Source organism: Oncorhynchus tshawytscha, unplaced genomic scaffold (assembly GCF_018296145.1).
Source record: "Oncorhynchus tshawytscha isolate Ot180627B unplaced genomic scaffold, Otsh_v2.0 Un_contig_1711_pilon_pilon, whole genome shotgun sequence".
NCBI classification, from domain to species: domain Eukaryota; kingdom Metazoa; phylum Chordata; class Actinopteri; order Salmoniformes; family Salmonidae; genus Oncorhynchus; species Oncorhynchus tshawytscha.
In genome coordinates this window covers 240,878-255,711 of record NW_024609735.1, presented here as the reverse complement: position 1 = coordinate 255,711, position 14,834 = coordinate 240,878, and the positions used below count along the sequence as shown (strand labels likewise).

At 47.4% G+C, this 14,834-nt stretch overlaps 1 protein-coding gene across 3 annotated transcripts in view; it reads left to right on the top strand.

The window, feature by feature from the left end:
* The window catches only part of taf2 (TAF2 RNA polymerase II, TATA box binding protein (TBP)-associated factor), a 51,301-nt gene extending 37,573 nt beyond the window's left edge, over nucleotides 1-13,728 (top strand). Inside the window, exons 23-28 of one of the 3 annotated variants that reach the window (XM_042317379.1) lie at nucleotides 5,447-5,556; nucleotides 10,168-10,400; nucleotides 10,580-10,762; nucleotides 11,655-11,757; nucleotides 11,906-12,158; nucleotides 12,332-13,728. In XM_042317379.1, coding sequence (XP_042173313.1) covers nucleotides 5,447-5,556; nucleotides 10,168-10,400; nucleotides 10,580-10,762; nucleotides 11,655-11,757; nucleotides 11,906-12,158; nucleotides 12,332-12,353 — 904 coding nt within the window. In that variant the 3' untranslated portion in view covers nucleotides 12,354-13,728. Of the gene's footprint in view, nucleotides 1-5,446; nucleotides 5,557-10,167; nucleotides 10,401-10,579; nucleotides 10,763-11,654; nucleotides 11,758-11,905 lie in introns of all 3 variants that reach the window. The other 2 variants (XM_042317378.1, XM_042317377.1) reach the window with 2 other exon arrangements.
* Nucleotides 13,729-14,834: the final 1,106 nt, after the last annotated feature.

The window sequence follows — 14,834 nt, the reverse complement described above, 5'->3', positions numbered from 1 at the left end:
GGTAGTTTGTTTAGTGCTGTTACAGTGAATTTATCAACTGATTTAACTAATTTAGACCCGTAGTCTGACGAAATGTATTGATGATACTTCATGCTCAGAGGTTTGAATCTAAATATATTCATCCTGAAACATCCTGTTTCCCTTATTAGTGGTTATTTGCCATGTCCCAGGAAAGGTGTATGTGATGGTTTGTCCCAGGAAAGGTGTTATGTGATGGTTTGTCCCAGGAAAGGTGTTATGTGATGGTCTGTCCCAGGAAAGGTGTTATGTGATGGTCTGTCCCAGGAAAGGTGTTATGTGATGGTTTGTCAGGGAAAGGTGTTATGTGATGGTTTGTCCCAGGAAAGGTGTTATGTGATGGTTTGTCCCAGGAAAGGTGTTATGTGATGGTTTGTCCCAGGAAAGGTGTTATGTGATGGTTTGTCCCAGGAAAGGTGTTATGTGATGGTTTGTCCCAGGAAAGGTGTTATGTGATGGTCTGTCCCAGGAAAGGTGTTATGTGATGGTTTGTCCCAGGAAAGGTGTTATGTGATGGTTTGTCAGGGAAAGGTGTTATGTGATGGTTTGTCCCAGGAAAGGTGTTATGTGATGGTTTGTCCCAGGAAAGGTGTTATGTGATGGTTTGTCCCAGGAAAGGTGTTATGTGATGGTTTGTCCCAGGAAAGGTGTTATGTGATGGTCTGTCCCAGGAAAGGTGTTATGTGATGGTCTGTCCCAGGAAAGGTGTTATGTGATGGTTTGTCCCAGGAAAGGTGTTATGTGATGGTTTGTCCCAGGAAAGGTGTTATCTGATGGTTTGTCAGGAAAGGTGTTATGTGATGGTTTGTCCCAGGAAAGGTGTTATGTGATGGTTTGTCCCAGGAAGGAAAGGTGTTATGTGATGGTTTGTCCCAGGAAAGGTGTTATGTGATGGTTTGTCCCAGGAAAGGTGTTATGTGATGGTTTGTCCCAGGAAAGGTGTTATGTGATGGTTTGTCCCAGGAAAGGTGTTATGTGATGGTTTGTCCCAGGAAAGGTGTTATGTGATGGTTTGTCCCAGGAAAGGTGTTATGTGATGGTTTGTCCCAGGAAAGGTGTTATGTGATGGTTTGTCCCAGGAAAGGTGTTATGTGATGGTTTGTCCCAGGAAAGGTGTTATGTGATGGTTTGTCCCAGGAAAGGTGTTATGTGATGGTTTGTCAGGAAAGGTGTTATGTGATGGTTTGTCCCAGAAAGGTGTTATGTGATGGTTTGTCCCAGGAAAGGTGTTATGTGATGGTTTGTCCCAGGAAAGGTGTTATGTGATGGTTTGTCCCAGGAAAGGTGTTATGTGATGGTTTGTCCCAGGAAAGGTGTTATGTGATGGTTTGTCCCAGGAAAGGTGTTATGTGATGGTTTGTCCCAGGAAAGGTGTTATGTGATGGTTTGTCCCAGGAAAGGTGTTATGTGATAGTTTGTCCCAGGAAAGGTGTTATGTGATAGTTTGTCCCAGGAAAGGTGTTATGTGAGGGTTGTCCCAGGAAAGGTGTTATGTGAGGGTCTGTCCCAGGAAAGGTGTTATGTGATGGTCTGTCCCAGGAAAGGTGTTATGTGATGGTTTGTCCCAGGAAAGGTGTTATGTGATGGTCTGTCCCAGGAAAGGTGTTATGTGATGGTCTGTCCCAGGAAAGGTGTTATGTGATGGTTTGTCCCAGGAAAGGTGTTATGTGATGGTTTGTCAGGGAAAGGTGTTATGTGATGGTTTGTCAGGGAAAGGTGTTATGTGATGGTTTGTCCCAGGAAAGGTGTTATGTGATGGTTTGTCCCAGGAAAGGTGTTATGTGATGGTTTGTCAGGGAAAGATGTATTGTGATGGTCTGTCCCAGGAAAGGTGTTATGTGATGGTCTGTCCCAGGAAAGGTGTTATGTGATGGTTTGTCCCAGGAAAGGTGTTATCTGATGGTCTGTCCCAGGAAAGGTGTTATGTGATGGTTTGTCAGGGAAAGGTGTTATGTGATGGTTTGTCCCAGGAAAGGTGTTATGTGGTTTGTCCCAGGAATGGTGTTATGTGATGGTTTGTCTCAGGAAAGGTGTTATGTGATGGTTTGTCCCAGGAAAGGTGTTATGTGATGGTTTGTCCCAGGAAAGGTGTTATGTGATGGTTTGTCCCAGAAAAGGTGTTATCTGATGGTTTGTCCCAGGAAAGGTGTTATCTGATGGTCTGTCCCAGGAAAGGTGTTGTGTGATGGTCTGTCCCAGGAAAGGTGTTATGTGATGGTTTGTCCCAGGAAAGGTGTTATGTGATGGTTTGTCCCAGGAAAGGTGTTATGTGATGGTTTGTCAGGGAAAGTGTTATGTAATGGTTTGTCAGGGAAAGGTGTTATGTGATGGTTTGTCGGGAAAGGTGTTATCTGATGGTCTGTCCCAGGAAAGGTGTTGTGTGATGGTTTGTCCCAGGAAAGGTGTTATGTGATGGTTTGTCCCAGGAAAGGTGTTATGTGATGTTTTGTCCCAGGAAATGTGTTATGTGATGGTTTGTCCCAGGAAATGTGTTATGTGATAGTTTGTCCCAGGATAGGTGTTATGTGATAGTTTGTCCCAGGAAAGGTGTTATGTGATAGTTTGTCCCAGGAAAGGTGTTATGTGAGGGTCTGTCCCAGGAAAGGTGTTATGTGAGGGTCTGTCCCAGGAAAGGTGTTATGGGATGGTTTGTCCCAGGAAAGGTGTTATGGGATGGTTTGTCCCAGGAAAGGTGTTATGGGATGGTTTGTCCCAGGAAAGGTGTTATGGGATGGTTTGTCCCAGGAAAGGTGTTATGGGACGGTCTGTCCCAGGAAAGGTGTTATGTGACGGTTTGTCCCAGGAAAGGTGTTATGTGACGGTTTGTCCCAGGAAAGGTGTTATGTGATGGTTTGTCAGGGAAGGATGTATTGTGATGGTTTGTCCCAGGAAAGGTGTTATGTGATGGTCTGTCCCAGGAAAGGTGTTATGTGATGGTTTGTCAGGGAAAGGTGTTATGTGATGGTTTGTCCCAGGAAAGGTGTTATGTGATGGTCTGTCCCAGGAAAGGTGTTATGTGATGGTTTGTCCCAGGAAAGGTGTTATGTGATGGTTTGTCCCAGGAAAGGTGTTATGTGATGGTTTGTCCCAGGAAAGGTGTTATGTGATGGTTTGTCCCAGGAAAGGTGTTATGTGATGGTTTGTCCCAGGAAAGGTGTTATGTGATGGTTTGTCCCAGGAAAGGTGTTATGTGATGGTTTGTCCCAGGAAAGGTGTTATGTGATGGTTTGTCCCAGGAAAGGTGTTATGTGATGGTTTGTCCCAGGAAAGGTGTTATGTGATGGTTTGTCCCAGGAAAGGTGTTATCTGATGGTTTGTCCCAGGAAAGGTGTTATGTGATGGTTTGTCCCAGGAAAGGTGTTATGTGATGGTTTGTCCCAGGAAAGGTGTTATGTGATGGTTTGTCCCAGGAAAGGTGTTATGTGATGGTTTGTCCCAGGAAAGGTGTTATGTGATGGTTTGTCCCAGGAAAGGTGTTATGTGATGGTTTGTCCCAGGAAAGGTGTTATGTGATGGTTTGTCCCAGGAAAGGTGTTATCTGATGGTCTGTCCCAGGAAAGGTGTTATGTGATGGTTTGTCCCAGGAAAGGTGTTATGTGATGGTTTGTCCCAGGAAAGGTGTTATGTGATGGTTTGTCCCAGGAAAGGTGTTATGTGATGGTCTGTCCCAGGAAAGGTGTTATGTGATGGTTTGTCCCAGGAAAGGTGTTATGTGATGGTCTGTCCCAGGAAAGGTGTTATGTGATGGTCTGTCCCAGGAAAGGTGTTATGTGATGGTCTGTCCCAGGAAAGGTGTTATGTGTGGTTTGTCCCAGGAAAGGTGTTATGTGATGGTTTGTCCCAGGAAAGGTGTTATGTGATGGTTTGTCCCAGGAAAGGTGTTATGTGACGGTTTGTCCCAGGAAAGGTGTTATGTGACGGTTTGTCCCAGGAAAGGTGTTATGTGACGGTTTGTCCCAGGAAAGGTGTTATGTGATGGTTTGTCCCAGGAAAGGTGTTATGTGACGGTTTGTCCCAGGAAAGGTGTTATGTGATGGTTTGTCCCAGGAAAGGTGTTATGTGATGGTTTGTCCCAGGAAAGGTGTTATGTGATGGTTTGTCCCAGGAAAGGTGTTATCTGATTGTCTGTCCTAGGGAAAGGTGTTATGTGACGTTTGTCCCAGGAAAGGTGTTATGTGATGGTTTGTCCCAGGAAAGGTGTTATGTGACGGTTTGTCCCAGGAAAGGTGTTATGTGATGGTTTGTCCCAGGAAAGGTGTTATGTGTTGGTTTGTCCCAGGAAAGGTGTTGTGTTGGTTTGTCCCAGGAAAGGTGTTATGTGATGGTTTGTCCCAGGAAAGGTGTTATCTGATTGTTTGTCCTAGGGAGGATGTTATGTGATGGTTTGTCCCAGGAAAGGTGTTATGTGATGGTTTGTCTCAGGAAAGGTGTTATGTGATGGTTTGTCCCAGGAAAGGTGTTATGTGATGGTTTGTCCCAGGAAAGGTGTTATGTGATGGTTTGTCCCAGGAAAGGTGTTATGTGATGGTTTGTCCCCCTTCACCAATGTGACGGTTTGTCCCAGGAAAGGTGTTATGTGACGGTTTGTCCCAGGAAAGGTGTTATGTGACGGTTTGTCCCAGGAAAGGTGTTATGTGACGGTTTGTCCCAGGAAAGGTGTTATCTGATTGTCTGTCCTAGGGAGGATGTTATGTGACGTTTGTCCCAGGAAAGGTGTTATGTGACGGTTTGTCCCAGTGCATAAATCTTCTACTTAGGAAAGTAGTGTACTATGGAAAGGTGTTATGTGACGGTCTGTCCCAGGAAAGGTGTTATGTGATGGTTTGTCCCAGGAAAGGTGTTATCTGATGGTCTGTCCTAGGGAAGATGTTATGTGATGGTTTGTCCCAGGAAAGGTGTTATGTGATGGTTTGTCCCAGGAAAGGTGTTATGTGATGGTTTGTCCCAGGAAAGGTGTTATCTGATGGTCTGTCCTAGGGAGGATGTTATGTGATGGTTTGTCCCAGGAAAGGTGTTATGTGACGGTTTGTCCCAGGAAAGGTGTTATGTGACGGTTTGTCCCAGGAAAGGTGTTATGTGATAGTTTGTCCCAGGAAAGGTGTTATGTGATGGTTTGTCCCAGGAAAGGTGTTATGTGATGGTTTGTCCCAAGAAAGGTGTTATGTGATGGTTTGTCCCAGGAAAGATGTTATCTGATGGTCTGTCACGGGAAAGGTGTTATGTGATGGTTTGTCTCGGGAAAGGTGTTATGTGATGGTTTGTCCCGGGAAAGGTGTTATGTGATGGTTTGTCCCGGGAAAGGTGTTATGTGATGGTTTGTCCCAGGAAAGGTGTTATGTGATGGTTTGTCCCAGGAAAGGTGTTATCTGATGGTCTGCGGCTGTGAAGTAACAGGATGTTAACCTCTACTTTCTCTATGTTCATTCAGACACAAGATCCTAAGCATGCTGGGTAAAAACCCTCCCTTCACCAAAGCAGCCGAGTCTCCACTCTGCAACGAGGCTCTGGTCGACCAGCTGTGGAAACTCATGAACTCAGGTGAGACCTTAGTGCATCTTAAATGGCACCTTATTCCCTATGTAGTGCACTATGTTTGACCAGAGCCCACATAAATCTTCTACGTCGGGCTCTGGACTAAAAGTAGTGTACTATGTAGCAAATAGGGTGCCATTTAAGATCAGACATAACTAATCAAACCTGATGAGACGCAGTACAGACAGAGACCACCAGGCCTGGCTAGTCAAACCCCCACCTGGGGCTGGTGTGATATCCTCTCAGGCCTGGCTAGTCAAACCCCCACCTGGGGCTGGTGTGATATCCACTCAGGCCTGGCTAGTCAAACCCCCAACCTGGAGTGATATCCACTCAGACCTGGCTAGTCAAACCCCCACCTGGGCTGGAGTGATATCCACTCAGGCCTGGCTAGTCAAACCCCCACCTGGGGCTGGTGTGATATCCACTCAGGCCTGGCTAGTCAAACCCCCACCTGGGTGATATCCACTCAGGCCTGGCTAGTCAAACCCCCACCTGGGCTGGTGTGATATCCACTCAGGCCTGGCTAGTCAAACCCCACCTGGGCTGGTGTGATATCCACTCATGCCTAGCTAGTCAAACCCCCACCTGGGCTGGTGTGATATCCACTCAGGCCTGGCTAGTCAAACCCCCACCTGGGCTGGTGTGATATCCACTCAGGCCTGGCTAGTCAAACCCCCACCTGGGCTGGTGTGATATCCACTCAGGCCTGGCTAGTCAAACCCCCACCTGGGCTGGTGTGATATCCACTCAGGCCTAGCTAGTCAAACCCCCACCTGGGCTGGTGTGATATCCACTCAGGCCTGGCTAGACAAACCCCCAACCTGGTGTGATATCCACTCAGGCCTGGCTAGACAAACCCCCAACCTGGTGTGATATCCACTCAGGCCTGGCTAGACAAACCCCCAACCTGGTGTGATATCCACTCAGGCCTGGCTAGTCAAACCCCCACCTGGGCTGGTGTGATATCCACTCAGGCCTGGCTAGTCAAACCCCCACCTGGGCTGGTGTGATATCCACTCATGCCTAGCTAGTCAAACCCCCACCTGGGCTGGTGTGATATCCACGCAGGCCTGGCTAGTCAAACCCCCACCTGGGCTGGAGTGATATCCACTCAGGCCTGGCTAGTCAAACCCCCACCTGGGCTGGTGTGATATCCACTCAGGCCTGGCTAGTCAAACCCCCACCTGGGCTGGTGTGATATCCACTCAGGCCTGGCTAGTCAAACCCCCACCTGGGCTGGTGTGATATCCACTCAGGCCTGGCTAGACAAACCCCCACCTGGTGTGATATCCACTCAGGCCTGGCTAGACAAACCCCCAACCTGGTGTGATATCCACTCAGGCCTGGCTAGTCAAACCCCCACCTGGGCTGGTGTGATATCCACTCAGGCCTGGCTAGTCAAACCCCCACCTGGGGCTGGTGTGATATCTTTCAGGCCTGGCTAGTCAAACCCCCACCTGGGGCTGGTGTGATATCCACTCAGGCCTGGCTAGACAAACCCCCAACCTGGAGTGATATCCACTCAGGCCTGGCTAGTCAAACCCCCAACCTGGAGTGATATCCACTCAGACCTGGCTAGTCAAACCCCCAACCTGGAGTGATATCCACTCAGACCTGGCTAGTCAAACCCCCAACCTGGAGTGATATCCACTCAGACCTGGCTAGTCAAACCCCCAACCTGGAGTGATATCCACTCAGACCTGGCTAGTCAAACCCCCAACCTGGAGTGATATCCACTCAGGCCTGGCTAGTCAAACCCCCAACCTGGAGTGATATCCACTCAGGCCTGGCTAGTCAAACCCCCACCTGGGGCTGGTGTGATATCCACTCAGACCTGGCTAGTCAAACCCCCACCTGGGGCTGGTGTGATATCCACTCAGACCTGGCTAGTCAAACCCCCACCTGGGGCTGGTGTGATATCCACTCAGGCCTGGCTAGTCAAACCCCCAACCTGGAGTGATATCCAGTCAGACCTGGCTAGTCAAACCCCCAACCTGGAGTGATTTCCAGCCAGAGACGGAGTTACTGCTCACAAATCAAATCCATGTGTGTAATTAGCTAACCCCAACAGTCATTTATCAATGTTTGTGATGGTAAGAGTTGCACAACTGTCGAATTCGATGTTTGCACTTTAACCTCATAGTCTCGTAGTCATTGTATCGTTTCAAATCCAAAGTGCTGGAATACAGAGCTAAAACCAGAATACGTGTCACTGTCCCAATACTCCTTTGACGTCCCAGTATTACATTATGTTCCAGGTCCTAACTTCAACTGTCTGTCTGACCCATTATTACACTACAATATCAAACTATAAGCAAATGTTCAGCGTCACATTACACGGACATCCCCCCAGCAGGCTCATATAAACCTTGTTTCAAAAGGTGCCAAAACGTTGTGAAATGTCTTTTCAAAGAGAGAGACGTTTTCTCTTTAACAGTCGTAAAACATCTGTTTCTCTCCCAGGGAAGAGAAGGATCATGTTTTATCGTGTTTGTAGGTTTGTCCATGTCTTGAGGGATACAGGGACCTGCTGGGACGGGCCTCAATAGGGTTGTGTCCCAAATGGCATCCAATCTCCAAATATACAGTGTGCTACTTATGACCAGGCCTTTGTGTAGTGCACTATATAGGGAATGGGGTGTGTTTTGGGATGTAGACCGTGTTTTGGGGAGTTTGGAGGGGGGGCTCCAGGCACGGGCTCCAGTTACAATGAGGTCAAACACAGCTGAGAGAGCCTCGGAGAACACTAACCTGCTCAAACACGGTCTGTCAGGAGGGGCCTGGAAACGCAGAGCTGACGGGTGCTGTCACAGACAGACAGACAGACAGACAGACACAGAAAGAGGGAGACAGACAGACACAGAAAGAGGGAGACAGACAGACACAGAAAGAGGGAGACAGACAGACACAGAAAGAGGGAGACAGACAGACACAGAAAGAGGGAGACAGACAGTTTGGACAATGGACTTATTATGTGTTGCATCAAACCAGTGTGAGCTGTAAACGGTCCTCCTCCCTACAGAAATCTGTTATTTGAAAGACTTGCGTAACGTTTGGAAGAATTAGCACCTTTTTTCAAACAAGGTCGATATTTTTACTGGACTGCTGGGGGGTTGTAGATGTGATCTGAGGCGGCGCGACACTTGTTATGTTTATTGTAGCGTACTATTTCATATGTTTTGAATGTACTTCTGTGGTTGGTTGTGACTGTTGGCAGTGGACCGTCGTTCTCGTTGCCAACCCAGTTAATGACTCGCCGTAATAAACTGTTGATAATCTGCCGTTTATGTTATTATTCCCAGCACCATAACGTCAGTGATTACATTCACACCACTGTTATTATCATCTGGCTTGGAAAAACAACTGACGAGGTCTTGCAAGGATCTGTTATGTTAAATTTAAACCAGTTAATCTCTATTTTATCAGATGTTAAAGTACATGATAACACTAACTATGACTGGAAACTGAATAAACTACTGTAGTTTTATGCACAATGTGCATTTCTAGTTTTCTCAAAGCTTTTCTAAAACAAAGACCCTGTTCCTAAACCGCTTCCTGTGTTTTTATGGATTTAGCTTGACCCGGTATCAGTGATTCCATTCATACCAATGGATTTAGCTTGACACGGTATCAGTGATTCCATTCATACCAATGGATTTAACTTGACCCGGTATCAGTGATTCCATTCATACCAATGGATTTAACTAGACCCGGTATCAGTGATTCCATTCATACCAATGGTATTACTACCACTGGCTTGGCTTAGAAAACAATTGTGAAACTTTACAATATTCTGGACATTACTTTTGTCCAGCTGTAAAGTTGAATGGCGCTGTAAAGTTGAATGACGCTGTAATGTTGAATGACGCTGTAAAGCTGAATGACGCTGTAATGTTGAATGACGCTGTAAAGCTGAATGACGCTGTAAAGCTGAATGATGCTGTAAAGTTGAATGACGCTGTAAAGTTGAATGACGCTGTAAAGCTGAATGACGCTGTAAAGCTGAATGACGCTGTAAAGCTGAATGACGCTGTAAAGCTGAATGACGCTGTAAAGTTGAATGACGCTGTAAAGTTGAATGACGCTGTAATGTTGACGCTGTAAAGTTGAATGACGCTGTAATGTTGACGCTGTAAAGTTGAATGACGCTGTAATGTTGAATGACGCTGTAAAGTTGAATGACGCTGTAATGTTGAATGACGCTGTAAAGTTGAATGACGCTGTAATGTTGAATGACGCTGTAATGTTGAATGACGCTGTAATGTTGAATGACGCTGTAAGTTGAATGACGCTGTAAAATGACGCTGTTGAATGACGCTGTAAAGCTGAATGACGCTGTAAAGCTGAATGACGCTGTAAAGCTGAATGAATGCTGTAAAGCTGAATGACGCTGTAAAGCTGAATGACGCTGTAAAGCTGAATGACGCTGTAAAGTTGAATGACGCTGTAAAGCTGAATGACGCTGTAAAGCTGAATGACGCTGTAATGTTGAATGACGCTGTAATGTTGAATGACGCTGTAATGTTGAATGACGCTGTAAAGTTGACGCTGTAAAGTTGAATGACGCTGTAATGTTGAATGTGTTCAGACCCTGTCATGCCACTGTTCCCCCAGGTACGTCTCATGACTGGCGGTTGCGGTGTGACGCGGTCAATCTGTACTACACTCTGTTTGGTCTGACGCGTCCCTCCTGCCTGCCCCTGCCCGAGCTGGGCCTGGTACTCAACCTCAAGGAGAAGAAGGCCGTGCTCAACCCCACTATCAAGCCTGAACAGGGACCAGACACCACAGAGATGACTGGCATCACCATGGGCGTTCATATCCCTGTCATGGGCTTCACTAGCAGTGTAACAAGAACAAAAAATACTAACGATTTAACCTTTTTAATATAATTAATATATTTTAGTGGGGACTTGGGCCTTATTGTGTCTTATTAAATCTTCACCTAAAATCTTTTCTGTCAACCTCATCTGAGTTTTGTTATAACACTCATTTCCCTCTCTCTCTCTCCCCTTCCCCTCTCCAGCTGGATGAGGGCCTGATCACCATGGAGACAGTGTCCAGCGTGTCTATGTCCAGTGGTGTGGCCCCGCCCCCTCAGGGTCTGAAGAGGAAGTTGGACAGTGTCGTTGGCCCGCTGGGCTCGTCCTCACCGGAGCCAGGCCAGGTCCTGCAGGAAGAGGACACCAGTAAAAAATTCAAGATCAGAGTAAGGATCTCGAGCGCCGTGGGGAGGCGCTTTTACTGTTCTGGGCTTTCACTACAGGCTTTACCCAATAATGTGTGTGTTAGTGTGTCCATGTGTTAGTGTGTCCATGTGTTAGTGTGTCCATGTGTTAGTGTGTCCATGTGTTAGTGTGTGTGCGTGTGTCCGTGTGTTAGTGTGTGTGTGTGTGTGTAGTGTGTCCGTGTGTTAGTGTGTCCGTGTGTTAGTGTGTCCGTGTGTTGTGTGTCCGTGTGTTAGTGTGTGTGTCCATGTGTTAGTGTGTGTGTGTGTGTTAGTGTGTGTGTGTCCATGTGTTAGTGTGTGTGTGTGTGTCCATGTGTTAGTGTGTGTGTGTTTGTCCATGTGTTAGTGTGTGTGTCCATGTGTGTGTCCATGTGTGTGTCCATGTGTGTGTCCATGTGTTAGTGTGTGTGTGTCCATGTGTTAGTGTGTGTGTGTGTTAGTGTGTGTGTGTGTGTGTGTGTGTCCATGTGTTAGTGTGTGTGTGTGTGTGTGAACCATTTCAGGCTTCCCTGAGGACTGAAGCAGTGCCACTGTGGACTCAGTGTGTCTGGATTAATCTAGATCTTTCCTTTTAAACTGATACAATACAACTGGCGCAATCCCATTGCTGATCGTATTTGACTTGCTGCGAATCACTGTGGTTTGCACTATCTTGTGAGGGTGTTGAATGATGATGTTTCAGTTCAACTCCGTGGAGGAAGATCAGATCAGATGGTTATGACTGATGATGATGATGATGTTTCAGTTCAACACCGTGGAGGAAGATCAGATCAGATGGTTATGACTGATGATGATGATGATGTTTCAGTTCAACACCGTGGAGGAAGATCAGATCAGATGGTTATGACTGATGATGATGTTGTTGTTTCAGTTCAACACTGTGGAGGAAGATGAGATTGACATGGAGAGTCCCCATGACAGCCAGGCGTTCATCCACCACCACCTCAACATCCTGGAGAGGCCATCCACACCAGGTCAGCACCCCGTCAAACATCCTGCACTTATCATTCTGCTTTCAGACAATCTAGTCCTTTTTTTTTTCACGAACACGATGCACTTCTATCTGATTGGCATTCAGTACGTTAAATCCGTCTCTTCCTGTCTCCTCTCTCCCCTCCTCAGGTAAGGAACCTCCAGCCGTGGACCAGGCCGTCCTCTCCCTGCCTGTCACCCCCTTACCTTCTTCCTTCGGCAAAGAGTCCACCTCTTCCTCCAAACACAGCGGTGACCACCACCATCACCACCACCACCACGAGCACAAGAAGAAGAAGAAGAAGAAGCACAAACATAAACACAAACACAAACATGAGAGTAAAGACAAGGAGAGGGACTCCCATGCCTTCAGTAACAGCCCTGCTAGTGGACGATCCGCGAGGTCTCCATCCATGTCTGACTAGAACACAGCTCTGCCTCCTGGTTGGTCCTTCAGTAACAGCCCTGCTAGTGGACGATCCGCGAGGTCTCCATCCATGTCTGACTAGAACACAGCTCTGCCTCCTGGTTGGTCCTTCAGTAACAGCCCTGCTAGTGGACGCTCCGCTCCGTGAGGTCTCCATCCATGTCTGACTAGAACACAGCTCTGCCTCCTGGTTGGTCCTTCAGTAACAGCCCTGCTAGTGGACGCTCCGCGAGGTCTCCATCCATGTCTGACTGAGCTGTGAAACATCATCCTCAAGACTAGACTCCAACTCCTCTGAATAGACCTTACTGGTTTGCTGCGTGTCAACTAGCCTGGAATCCACACTAAATATTGCTTGTTTCAGAGCTAAGTTTAGTTTGAATTTGGAAAATGGCGCAATATTCAGTGTGGATCCAGGGCTGGCCCTGCAGTCAGTGTAGGAATGTGTGTAGCTTAACCGACATTCTGTGACGTCTTCATTAACCACACAGAGAGGCAGACCTGTGGGCCTCTCCAGAAAGGGAGACCTGTGGGCCTCTCCAGAAAGGGAGCCCTTTGGTTTTAAAAGCATCCCAGTCTCCAATCACCTTAACCACACACATACACACCCACCACACACACACACACTTATGGCTGTGCCCGAACCTGTCTGTCTCCTACCATCATCAACAACATTTTCAGTTAGTGGCTGTGCGTCCTCACAAGGGAACCTCTTCAGCCTGTTGAACCCGGTCTCACAGACTGCCACTAGACTTTCCCCCACGTTGCCCTGGACATGGACTTACAGGTTTACTTTAACCCTGCAATTAAACTAAGAGGAGAAATTCCACTCTCATTCAGAGACCCAATCAATTCAAAGGTGGCAGAATCAAGAATGAGATGTTTCTAAATGTGTAGGATGTAGAATTTATAGTAAAATATAAATTGTCTCTAATTAGGCGGACCTGCAGTAGACCATGACTGTTTTGCGTTCTAAACCTCACCCTATTCGTTATTATAGTACACTATGTTTGACCAGGGCCCATACGGCTCTGGTCAAAAGTAGTGCATTTTATTGGGAATAGGGTGCCATTTTGGATGTAGCTGTGACTAATAGCCTAATTGCTGCCCTGTATGACATCACCATACTGAAGAGTCATTGGGTTGTTCTATACCTGTTTCTATTGCATTCATATGGCACTGTTTCTAACCATGCATGTTTTAACTGTTGTTTTTACTGTTAAAGTCATTAGATTGTGTCCTCCTTGTCCCTCACCCAATCAGTAACTAGATTGTGGATGGTCTCCTTGTCCCTCACCCAATCAGTAACTAGATTGTGGGTGGTCTCCTTGTCCCTCACCCAATCAGTAACTAGATTGTGGATGGTCTTCTTGTCCCTCACCCAATCAGTAACTAGATTGTGGATGGTCTCCTTGTCCCTCACCCAATCAGTAACTGTTCTGTTCTTTATTCATTATGTACTCCAGTTGTGTTGAAATCTTTTCTTCTAGGTTGGACATGACTACATTATCATAAAGATGTTGGAAAATAAAGCTTCAAGAATGTGTGTTTTTATTTGTGGAATTTTTTTTCAATAACGCTCAATATATAATAACAATTACGCTTTGAAATGTTGTGGACCAAGAATGTAATAACCAAGAGCATAAACTTTGAATAATTGCACCCACCACAAAAGGCAGATGGACATTTTTCAGAGGAGAATGTAGATGAGATCTGGCGGTGTAGCTGTGGTCTTTAGTATCCTTGTTCTACCTTCACAACTACCTCACTGCCCGGCCCAGTAACGACTAATGACTACCTCACTGCCCGGCCCAGTAATGACTAATGACTACCTCACTGCCAGCCCAGTAACAACTACCTCACTGCCGACCCAGTCACTGCCTCACAGCCGGCCCAGTAACAACTACCTCACTGCCCGGCCCAGTAACGACTTCCTCACTGCCCGGCCCAGTAAGGACTAATGACTACCTCACTGCCCGGCCCAGTAACGACTAATGACTACCTCACTGCCCGGCCCAGTAATGACTAACGACTACCTCACTGCCCGGCCCAGTAACTAACGACTACCTCACTGCCCGGCCCAGTAACGACTACCTCACTGCCCGGCCCAGTAACAACTACCTCACTGCTGGCCCAGTAACGACTACCTCACTGCCCGGCCCAGTAACGACTACCTCACTGGACCCAGTAACGACTACCTCACTGCCCGGCCCAGTAACGACTACCTCACTGCCCGGCCCAGTAACAACTACCTCACTGCCGGCCCAGTAACGACTACCTCACTGCCGGCCCAGTAACGACTACCTCACTGCCCGACCCAGTAACGACTTCCTCACTGCCCGACCCAGTAACGACTTCCTCACTGCCCAGCCCAGTAACGACTAACGACTACCTCACTGCCCGGCCCAGTAACGACTACCTCACTGCCGACCCAGTAACGACTACCTCACTGCCCAGCCCAGTAACGACTACCTCACTGCCCGGCCCAGTAATGACTAACAACTACCTCACTGCCGGCCCAGTAACGACTAACCACTACCTCACTGCCGGCCCAGTAACGACTACCTCACTGCCCGGCCCAGTAACGACTACCTCACTGCCCGGCCCAGTAACGACTAACGACTACCTCACTGCCGGCCCAGTAACGACTAC